This window comes from Tachysurus vachellii, chromosome 11 (assembly GCF_030014155.1).
Source record: "Tachysurus vachellii isolate PV-2020 chromosome 11, HZAU_Pvac_v1, whole genome shotgun sequence".
Classification (NCBI taxonomy): domain Eukaryota; kingdom Metazoa; phylum Chordata; class Actinopteri; order Siluriformes; family Bagridae; genus Tachysurus; species Tachysurus vachellii.
In genome coordinates, this window is record NC_083470.1 from 12,645,863 (window position 1) to 12,657,500 (window position 11,638).

Sequence of the window (11,638 nt, forward strand, 5' to 3'; positions counted from 1 at the left end):
AGCCTTGTCCAATACTGTGAAAAACTTAACCTTGCAGTACAGAGTGCTGTTAAGCAATTCATGATGCATGGGGGGGGCACGGTGGCTTAGTGGTTAGCACGTTCGCCTCCCACCTCCAGGGTTGGAGGTTCGATTCCCGCCTCCGCCTTGTGTGTGTGGAGTTTGTATGTTCTCCCAGTGCCTCGTGGGTTTCCACCGGGTACTCCGGTTTCCTCCCCCGGTCCAAAGACATGCATGGTAGGTTGATTGGCATCTCTGGAAAATTGTCCGTAGTGTGTGATTGTGTGAGTGAATGAGAGTTTGTGTGTGCCCTGCGATGGGTTGGCACTCCGTCCAGGGTGTATCCTGCCTTGATGCCCGATGATGCCTGAGATAGGCACAGGCTCCCCGTGACCCGAGGTAGTTCGGATAAGCGGTAGAAAATGAATGAATGATGCATGGGAGCCAACCCCAGAGGGGAGACACACAGTATTGTCTGGGACAATGGGTAAAGGTTCATAAACCTCAGCAATTGCCATTGGAGGCCAGGTCGGAAAGTTAATTTCAAGTTCTTTTGGTCACTAATGCAGCAGCTAAAGTATATGGAAAGGACAAGTGGATTCATGTGAGCCATTGCAAATTAGCTAATCTACCTAGCGATGAGGGATAGGCAGCAGTAGTGTTTATCAGAGTCCAGATATGAGAAGACTAAAGTTTTTAGGCCTGAGGATGAAGTGATAAACACTGATAAACACTGTAGAGTCATGGAAAAACAAAAAGAAACAGTAATAACGGTAAAAGGTAATAAATGCTTAAATCTGAGTTCTATGGCAAGATACCTTTGCCTTTCTTTCTTGTGTCTTTAAGTGCTCCATAGGACCTACGCTATACTGCGGATCATCAAGTTAACAACTGCTGAAAGGATCAGACAACACTCATCTGCAAAGTCAGCAGTACCACAGGACCATATTCCAAGCGAAAAGACAGGCATTACTCCTCATGCAAGCAATTTTATTAATCAACATTGATTTAGGTGCCAAAATTAATGCTGGGGACAACAAAAACATTTACATGCAGCTGGTTTTATATACATTTTATCTTTATTTTATTTGTGTGTGATCAAAAATGATCAATGGGGGATTGAAGGATTTTGTGCCTAGTTCTTTTGTGCATAATCAACATCTTACATTCATATGTAATCAACGTCTGACGTTCCTTTGCCCCACCTGTAATTTACATATAACTGTAATGAGGAACCAAATGGCTGATTACATTGTGCCTGTGTCCCTGTAGTTAACATAATGGCCTGTCTGTAAAGCTATTAACTGATCAACACACAGAATGGCCCTTCTGTCCTTTCCATTGTAAGTTCTCCAGTAGAAGGTCCTAACTGTATCTTTCTATTGTTGGAAGGCCAATTGTAACCAGGTATAAAGTCTGGTCACTCAGACAGTACCTTAAGCTTAAGTTCCAGAAGACTGCTATGCTACACGAACATCTTTTTTAAACACTTTCTCCCTGAACTTAGCCAGGCTTACTTTTCTTTTACATATTAGAAGCATTCTAGTACGTTGGCGAGCCACCCAAGGACCGTGCAGCCAAATTCAAGGAAAATCTAACAGTTACAAAGGTGTAGATTACAGGGCCAATCTCTATTATTAAATTACTGCATATACTGTAGATTAAAAACAACAATCAGAATGTATACATTTCTCTTTTCTACACTGCAGGTTTAGCTGATGTTTATTCAGATGTTTATATTTGTTAATAATACAGAGAATAAATAAATAAATAAATACAGTAAGTAAGAAAAGAAAAGAATGAATGATTTTCCCTGATTGTGAAAGTCCAAACCAAATCTTTATTAAAACATTCGGTGTTATTGAAAAGAACCATAATGACAGATATTCACACATTTATAGTCTGTAGGAAATAAAAAACTACATCATGTAACAGTAAGAGTAAAACTGTAATGCCGGTTGAAAATAAACTAATTTCTGTATCCAATAGGATTCGAGAGGTGAACTAATCTTTCCTTTTTCCGGTTCAGACTGCATTGCCTTATCCAACGGTGCTGTCACGTGATGAAGAACTAAACTTTTGTGTGTACTGATCTTATGCGATGTTGCGCATGCGCGGTCAATGCTAAACGAACGAATCACTCTCCAAGACGACTCGATGTTCTTGAGTCATGGGAAAGATTCGTTCAAAATGAACGACAAATAACTAGTGAGGAGCAGAGAACAGACTTGAGGATTTTAACACATCAGGAGAATGAGCATGAAGAAAAAGAGCGATGTTTGGACTCATTTCGTTGGATTTTCAAACAGTGACGCAAAATGCAACATCTGCAAAAAAACTATTTCCACTAAAGGAGGAAGCACATCGAATTTAAGAAGGCACCTTAAATCCACACATCCATCTGTGCTGTTAGAGCAGTTTAGAACAGAGGGTGAAGATGGTGGCTCTTCTGCTTCTACAGCCGGTGATTCGACTGCTTCGACCAGCACGCCAGCAGCAGCCGCCAGAACCATCCAAGGACCAGTCAGGCGAGAGAGGTCACAAACAGTAGCTTCTGATATAACAAACCGCGCAGAAATAGTCCAATATAATCCATACCGCGTCCTTACAAACGTCTCAGTGATTTTTTTTTTAAGAAATACGTTAATATAATTCTGCTGACGTTACTTAGCATAAAATAAAAAAAATAGCGAATTTAAAACAGAAATAGAACATTTAGAAAATTTTGTTTTGCTCCCACTGACCGGAAGTTAGCAGGCTAAGGATGCAGTTTGCTAGCTAGTCAACCAACGTCAAATAAATGACTAGTTTTTTTAACTCAGTAATTGACGATTCATAGATTTCCATCTAGTTTTTATTGTTTAATGTAAGTATTCGTGACTTCGTGTACGGCATGAAGGTTTTCTTCTTCTTTACCCCATTAACAGCAAGTCTTAGCCGTTGCTATTTCAGACTCGGATATCACTATATATTGCTTGTGTTTATTGAGTCTGCAGTGTTTACGGATCAGAGACCATAACATACATATTTTTGTGGAAAAAAAAAAACAGACAATAAATACATGATCACATTTAATGTATGCTAATCAATGCTAATGATCAGTTTGAGTCAGTGCGTTGAATAGAGAGATTGCATTATAGTAACGTCTCAGATGGAATTTAATTATAATTATTAAACAGAATTATAATTTTATAATTTTAAAAACTCATTAAGAAATATACGTTTTGTTTCAAAAGCACCCTTTAGATTTGGTAATAACCAATTTATCTTTTTCCATACAGTGGTACAGGAGTTTACTACCAGGCAATGCCTGCAGTGGGACCTGATGGGAAAAATGTGATGAAGTTGATTCCAGTCAAGAAAGTGAATGGGAACTTTGTTCGCACACAGGTTCCACCTTCAAGAAATGTTAGTCTACCTGCTCACGCATCTCCTGTGCCTTCACCCCAGAACAGAGTCCCAACACTTCAGCCAACAGCAGATGGACGATTATTTTTAAAAACCCTGCTAGATGTGGATACAGTTATTAGTTCAGTAAAATGTCAGCAAAAAGGACCTAATGCCTTATTACAATCTTCTACCAACAAAGTACATGTCCCTCTAATTACACAGAGCATAGCACAAAGCACATTGCCACCATCTGTTCCACTTAATAACAAGGCTGTAATTGTTACCAAAAGTCCACAGCTGTCAAACACTGGGAACCTGCCTGCACTTCAGCATGGACATTACCTTCAGATCCCATCTAATGCCACGGTTCGAACGATCCCTGCCTCTGCACTCCCATCCTCTATCAAAAATCAAATATGTTACTCCCCAAATGACTCTAACCCTGTACAGGGTTTACCAACGGTTTTGTATGTGTCTCCGGTCAGCTCTCTGAAATTAGACCAACAAGTGCCATGTGTCACAAACCCCAGTGAGCTTCCCCAGACTTGCAACACTGCAAGTGTTGTGAAAAGCCCAGAAGAATCTTCTGGGAACAGTCAAGGGGGCACTACTCTAATGAAATGGGTGGTTGAACAGAGGGCAGGAAGCAGTGCTCCATACCTCATACCTGTGATGTCACCTAGCATGTCCTCAGACATCTTAAAAGCAATCAAGCATATTGAATCATCTAGGATTTCAAACCCAGTTGCTAACGAACAGGTGTCTTCTGACATCAGTAAAGAAGCAGTTACTCCAGAGTATGACAATGCTCTTGTGATGTGCAACAGTAAAGTGTACTTGGTGTCTAAAAGAAAATCTGAAGTCACTAAAGATATGATTATTAATGCAGAAGGCAAGATGCAACCCAGAAAATCTGCCCAGCCCCCTACTACTGCATCAGGTCCATCTACTTCAAACATGAGTGAAAAGCAAGACCAGCAAAGTCCGGTAAACGACAACAAGCTCAGTAATATCATTGATTTGTGTGATGATGATGAGGAGACTTCAACTTCATCTGGGAGGTTAATTAAACCAAGTGATACAGTAAGTGAGCATGATGAAGATTCTAATGTGATTTTTGTGTCATACATTCCACCAAAGTCATCAGAGACGGAGACCAGCAAGGAAGTCACAGAGACAACATCTCCGACCAGTTGTGTAAAAGATGCAGACGACACAAAATTAGACACAGAGAGCATGGAGAGTGGCAGCGAAGTGACCAGTAGCTGTATTGCTGAAGTGGATGTGAGTAAATGTGAAGCTGTGCAAGTGAATGGAGCTGTTCTTGAAGGCAAAGAAGCGTTGTCAGAAAAACTGGGAGCAGTTTGTGATCAGCAAACTGATGTTACTGAAAAGGTGCAGCCCCTATATTGTCTTTATGAACTAAATTATTTGTGGAATATCTTTGACTACAGTGATTAGAGACATACAGTGCTGTACAATCTCATCTCATTTATTAAATGCTTTTCATGATCAGCATGCATATAATCCCTGCAAATTATTTATTTTTCCTTTCCATGGTCTCTAAATGTGTTTTATACTAAACATTGCATTCTGAATTCTTTATTTTATTATAATTGTATATTATTTGTAATTTATAGCAGAGTAGTGTCCCCAGATAACCGTTAACATGTGTATGTGCTGTGCTGTTTTTACCTGTATATTTAATTTGTTTCTTTATTTTTATATTTCAGCAGTCTTTTGAGGAAATTGTCCCAGACCAAATATATCAGCCTAAGAGTGATTCTGAACTCAGACGGACTTTTGGGATTACTTCTGATTTGAGTGTTTCCTTACAAAAGATAGAGGAGTCTAAGGAGTCATGGGAACAGGAAGGACACCCACAGAGCAAGAAAAGGTTAATTAACAAACGCACATTAGAAGGCATCCGTAAACTGATTCGCGACTCGAAGATCGAGACAAAAATCAAACAACTGATTCAGACACAGGTGAGATTTATTCTTGGACTTAAGACCTAATCAAATAAAGCTACAGTTGTGCTCAAAGAAAACTGCCATTCATTTGTAAAATATTACTGAAAATGCAAAATAATTTTTTCTCATTTAAGGAGAGTAGTCACATGAAGTCAATAATTATCACATAGTTGTTTGACTCCTTTTTAAAACCTAATGATAACTGAAATCACTTAAATATCCCTGATCAAAAGTTTGCATATCTTTGAATGTTTGGCCACATTATAAACGCACAGGTGGATACGCAGAGGGTTAAATGGCTATTAAAGGGCTTCCACACCTGTGACTTATTGTAATTGTAATTCGTGTCTGTGCATAAATAGTCGGTAAGTTTCTCAGCTCATGAGGTAAAGCAGTGACTTGGCTGGATACTGCACCATGGGGAAGACAAAAAAACTGCCAGTGGACCTGCATAATAAGGTATATAGTTGAACTTGAAAATGCCAGTCAGTGCTGTAAAAACTCCAAGAAAGACCAAGAAAGATTTCTCCCACTACCTCCAGAAAAATTGTTCGGGACGTAAAGAAAAACCCACAAACAACTTCGAGAGAAATACAGGCTGCTCTGGGAAAAGTAATGGTGTTGCAAGGAGCACAATAAGGTGGTACTTAAACACAAATGACTTGAATGGTCCAGTTGCCATTAGAATGTCCGTTTTCAGTACACCAGACAGCACAGAGGCAAGGCTCACAGCTTCTGGAACAGAGTCATTTGGAGTGATGAGACTAAAACTGAACTTTATAGTCGCAACCATAAGTCAACAAGACCTATGGTGAAAAGTACACCATCCTCACTGTAAAGCATGGTGGTGGATCTCTATGTTTTAGGGCTGGGTGAGCTCCAGTGGTACAAGCAAGTTAGCAAAAATAGATAGCGAGATGAATGCAGCATGTTATCAGAAAATCCTGGCAGACAGTTTGCTTTCTACAGCTGCACATGGGAGGTTCCAACATGACAATGATCCAAAGCACAAGGTTGACCCTTTAATGGCTACAGCAGAAAAAGGTTCTAAAGTGACCATCACAGTTTCAATATCATTAAGCCACTTCGGGGAGATCTAAAACATGCAGTTTGTGCAAGACAACCAAATAATTTACAGGAACAATAATTTTCCCAGGGGGCACGGTGGCTTAGTGGTTAGCACCTTTGCCTCACACCTCCAGGGTGGGGTTCGATTCCCGCCTCCGCCTTGTGTGTGTGGAGTTTGCATGTTTTCCCTGTGCCTCGGGGGTTTCCTCCCCTGGTCCAAAGACATGCATGGTAGGTTGATTGGCATCTCTGGAAAAATTGTCCGTATTGTGTGAGTGCATGAGTGAATGAGTGTGTGTGCCCTGCGATGGGTTGGCACTCCGTCCAGGGTGTATCCTGCCTTTATGCCCAATGACGCACAGGCTCCCCGTGACCTGAGATAGTTCGGATAAGCGGTAGAAAATGAATGAATGAATGAATAATTTTCCCAAGAAAAATGGGCTACAATACCATCTCAGAGAATTAAGGACCTCATGTACAATTATTACAAAAGTCTGCATGCCATCATTGATGCTAGAGGGGGAAATACACAATATTAAGACAGGGAAACCTTTGAACAGGGTTTATTTCATTATTTTCTTTTTTGTTTTGTTTGATTGTGCCATTCTGGTACACCTTACATATTAACTTGAGTCCTATAAGAAAAAATGGTTTTGCCTTCTCATTCCTGTTTTCTTTAAAGAAATGGTACACATCTTGCAAATTCTTCAAGGTATGCAAACATTTGAGCACAACTGTATGTCATTCTTGTTTACCATCAGTAAAATGGTTCCTTGTATTTGAAGGTGTTTAATGCTTGTTGCATGCATTTCTCAAAGTGCTGCCATATCAGGGTTTTTCCTGGGTCAAAATTGGTCTTCGGTGGTGGCTGACCGACATGGTCATCCACACACAGCAAAGAGTACCCTAGTACCCACATGATCCGCAAGCCCAATATTGACAATAAATGTTAACTTTAAAATAAATACAAGGAAACAGTTTAAAAAGTTCTGGCTTTCATAGTTTTGAAAGATAAAATCCTTTTTTGACAGACCTGATAATTATTTTAGTATAATCATATCAATTAATAAGTAACATTAAAAATGTAGCATTAAAAGGTGTAAGTGTAATTTTTTTACCATATAAAATTTTATAAAATTAGCAGCTAGCTAGCAGCAGCTTGCTTTGTGTTTTGACCTAGTTTCATCTCACTCCAGTCTAACTTTAAACTAAATGATTTTATAGGTCATTTACTACACATTGTCATAGGTCTATACATACTGTGGATTTATTAAGGCTAAATTTTACTAAACACTCTTGCTAAATGGGGTAAGCACACTTACTTTCTCATTTCAGATGTGTATGTTCTTCTAAGAAATAATGATTTGTTATACACCGATTCAGACACTAACAGGCAGACCAATTTCTTTACCCATTCATTATAATGAATCGGCTCAAAGGAGTCATTAGGTCAGGAATCGGACTTTAGCGGACGTGTTGTGTGGGAATCCTCGCTGTTAGGACATCGTGAAAGATTTGTCAACACACACAAAACACTTCATAACTGGATAGATTTTTTTTTTTGCATTTATTTAAAGTTATGTCAGCTGCATGTGCGGAATGCTTGTCACAAGTTGTAAGAGAAGATAAGGCAACTTTTTTTTAAATGCAATTCACACCCAGCAATAATTCAGCAAAAATATTCTCCGAATGCACCACGTGAAACATGGATTCGGTCTTCCGAGCTTTAGGATCAGTTGATTTTGATGAGAGAGCAAAGACAGAACTGAAGACGGAGAGTGCGTGCGGGTGTGGGGGGGAGCTGTGCTCGTTCTCTCCGTCAGTAGCCTGCTTCACTCACAGAACCCAATTACACATCAAATAAGTCTTTGGCGGGACAAAAAATAGTTTTGCCGGCCGCCAAAAAAATTTTCAATGTAGGAAAAATCCTGCATGACAGTAATGTCTCTAAGAAACCTGCCTGCCTGTGTCAAAGTGTCATCCACTTTAAAAGGGAAACATGCTTAATGGTGCATTTATCCAGTCCACCAACCATGTGGCAACAGCACAATGTGTAATATATGCATACGGGTCAAGAGCTTAATGTTCACGTCAAATAGCTGTTCATTTTTCACACGTGAGGAAAGGCAAATAGGAGGATTGTCCTCCCAAAAAAATTTATTTAAAAAATATCGCACTCTATTGTGAAAAATATATGTATGTATACCTAAATAATTGTGTAAGTAGAAAAAGAAAAAAAAAAAAACGCAAAAAATGCATTTAGTAACAGTTCCCCATTCCCTTCCTCACAGTGGTTTGACCCACTGCCTGCTTTCCCAGTTCATCTCACATACTCTGCATTAATGTTGAACTCCATTAAGTAGGGTATTTTATTCACTTTAAATAAAGCGATTCTCTTTAATGTAGTTGATGCAGACTTATTCATAAATTAGTTGCGGCAAAAATGCTGATTACCGATGTAATTTTCCATGAATCTGCTATATTAGCGATTAAAATATTACTTATCTAGTTAACTTTAGCTGGTTTACAATAGCTTGTTGCACTGCAACTAACACGCCAAAGCCGTTTTGTTGTTTTTATACATAGAGCAGTTACTGTAAATTGATTATTTAATAATTGATTTTGTTACAAAATATTACTTATTTTATATATATTTCACAATAACAGTCATGTTTATATTTTATTGTATGTTGATGGCTTAACTGTAAACAAACAATGCAATAAATAGTTTTGAAGAAAAATCTGCTTTGTCATTGAACCTGAGAAAAACTTAATAAAATAAATAACCATAATGACGCAGTCTCCATGCTACAATAATAATGAGAAAAGCAAAGTTTTTCACTGTGGGGACATATCTTTATAAGTACAATTAGACTGTATTATTTGTGTCCCCCCTTCAAAAATTGCTCTGAGAAATTTTATATCTATTGCCCCCCCTACTGTTAAATGAAATTTACGCCCATGCCCGTGTTATATAACTTTTAAGTTAACATTTAAGTGATATTGCATGGTGTGTACTCACCTCTGTGTGTGTCTACAAGAAATATAAGTACAATATGAACAGTTTTATTTATTTGCCATTTGCTGTGATGTGTTTGTCTGCAGGCGCCAAAACCTGAGAAGACTGGCAAAAGAAAACGACTGCAGATGAATGGAGGAAAATGTGGCTCAGATACCATTTCATCAATTGATGCACATTTGTCAGCTCTATCTAATGTTTTAGTAGAATGTGACTATGAGCTTCAAAGTGCATCAAAAATGTTTCAGACCTGTCAGGCTGGAGAGGAAGAAACACCATCCACTAGTGATGCCACCCCCAATCTCCACAGTTCCCCTTCCTTGGTTGAACCTGTACAAACTCATACTGCCAAGTGTCAAAGCGACAGTCCAGACTGTTGTTCAGGCTTACGGAAAACTCTGCCTCGTTCAAGCAAGGGGTGTGGGAGAGTCTGCACCGCATGTCCTTGTGGAACTAAGGTAGGAGGAGTGGCTGGAAATTCAGCATATAAACCACGAGAGAAGTCAAATCCTTCTTCTAGCGTTAATTCATCTAATAATGCTTTAACTGAATCAAACAGAGATGGGACTCCAGTCGATGAAGTATTGGCAGGTTCGGTTTCATGCTCAATAAGCTGCAGCAGTGCATTCCAAAATTCAGGAGACAAAACAACACATGGCAGCCAATCACAACCAGCAACAGAAATATGCAGCAGCCGTTCTGGGTGCAACCAAGATAAGACCAGTTATAAATCAACAGGCAGTCAGTTAGAAACAGGCAATCAGAAACCAAACAAACTGGATGAGGTGAACACATTTTCTTCTTCAGTTCCACACTTATCTTATTCAAGCTACAAAATACCAAGTGAACTGTATTCCTCTGTACTGCTGGAACCTGAGGAGATCAAACGACAAGAGAGAATCAAACGGCTTAAAGACCTTCTGCAGGAGAAAGAGGCTGCACTCGAGAAGTTAAGGAAGAGCATGTGAGAGTGACATGAATCTCCATTTACGTTTGGCGGCAAGCTATCAGTGGAGAAGTTCTCAGTATACGTAAATGAAAATTGTTGAAAGGCAGAATCTGGTTAATCATACTTACGTTCCTTGCATTATTGTACATTGTACTGCATTGTACATATGTTTCTTTGAATGTCCATATGTGTTGCTATCTTTACCCTTCTCTGTAAGTTTTATACTTAAACGTGTCTTGTAACGACTTTGGTTATTTCAAAGTTATTATAAGATTTCAAAAGACCTGTACAGCTTTGTGATCTAAACACTTTATATGCACATTTCTGAAGACTTGTATACAGATCCTCAGTATATTTCATTTAGCAGGAAATAAGAATTGCAAACATATCATTTTTGCTTAACAGCAGCAAAGCTCATTTCAAAGTGAACATAATTCAGTGTTTTTGTTCATGCAGAGTTTGATATTTGGGATTATTCTATAGCTTCATTACATCCTCCTTAAAACCTTAATTAAACTCTGTTTTACATCTGTGTGAGAGGTTTTACATCTCTGTGTGAGTTTTGTTTTTTTTAAACCAACATTTATGAATAAATTAAACACATGAGATAAGTACACAGATACTGAGAAATCTAGGACATTAAAGTATGGTGGACAAAGTGGTTATGAATCTGGGTTGTTGATTGGAAGATTGGGTTTCAAGCCCCGGCACCACTAAGCTGCCACTGTTGGGCCCCTGAGCAAAGCACTTATGATCTCTGCTCAAGAGCTGCTGTCTCATCACTGAAAGGTTTCTTCATTACGGTTTTTAGTGTGTAGTTAAGTTTGGATGCATTGAGAATTACACGTGTAATAGGGCCAAACATCAGCGCATCTATGGTGAAAACTCTACATGGTTATTAGTCACAGGTTGCTCTTGTTCTAACACACCCCACTGCAGGAAAACCTGTTAATTAGCTCATCTCCAGTATAAATGTCATACTAATGAACAACTAAAATGTCGAAAAATGGCTCATAATACAGGAAGTTTGAATGTAGCTAGGTTATGCTTAATCCTGCTATTATTTTCTGTAAGAGCAGCACACACTGTAGTGCTGGCTGAAAGACAAACTGTAGGTTTACTATCTTGTTCCTCAGTCTGAGTCCTTGGGTTCTTTTTTTTTGCAAACTCCAAGCAGGCTTTCATGTGTTTTGCACTGAGGAGAGTTTACACTGTGGAGCTTCTGTTTAGCCACTCTGG

At 38.9% G+C, this 11,638-nt stretch overlaps 1 protein-coding gene across 3 annotated transcripts; it reads left to right on the forward strand.

The window, feature by feature from the left end:
- The first annotated feature begins 2,118 nt into the window (after positions 1-2,118).
- On the forward strand, positions 2,119-10,945 carry lrif1 (ligand dependent nuclear receptor interacting factor 1). 3 transcript variants are annotated; one of them, XM_060881459.1, is made up of 5 exons: positions 2,119-2,537; positions 3,282-4,377; positions 4,531-4,785; positions 5,124-5,378; positions 9,537-10,945. In XM_060881459.1, the coding sequence occupies exons 1-5, from the start codon at positions 2,254-2,256 to the stop codon at positions 10,416-10,418; spliced, it is 2,772 nt and encodes a 923-aa protein (XP_060737442.1). In that variant the 5' UTR covers positions 2,119-2,253; the 3' UTR covers positions 10,419-10,945. The 3 variants fall into 3 exon arrangements, with proteins under 3 accessions (XP_060737442.1, XP_060737439.1, XP_060737441.1); XM_060881456.1 differs by having other exon boundaries at positions 2,120-2,537; positions 3,282-4,785; XM_060881458.1 differs by having other exon boundaries at positions 2,120-2,537; positions 3,282-4,785; positions 5,127-5,378.
- Positions 10,946-11,638: the final 693 nt, after the last annotated feature.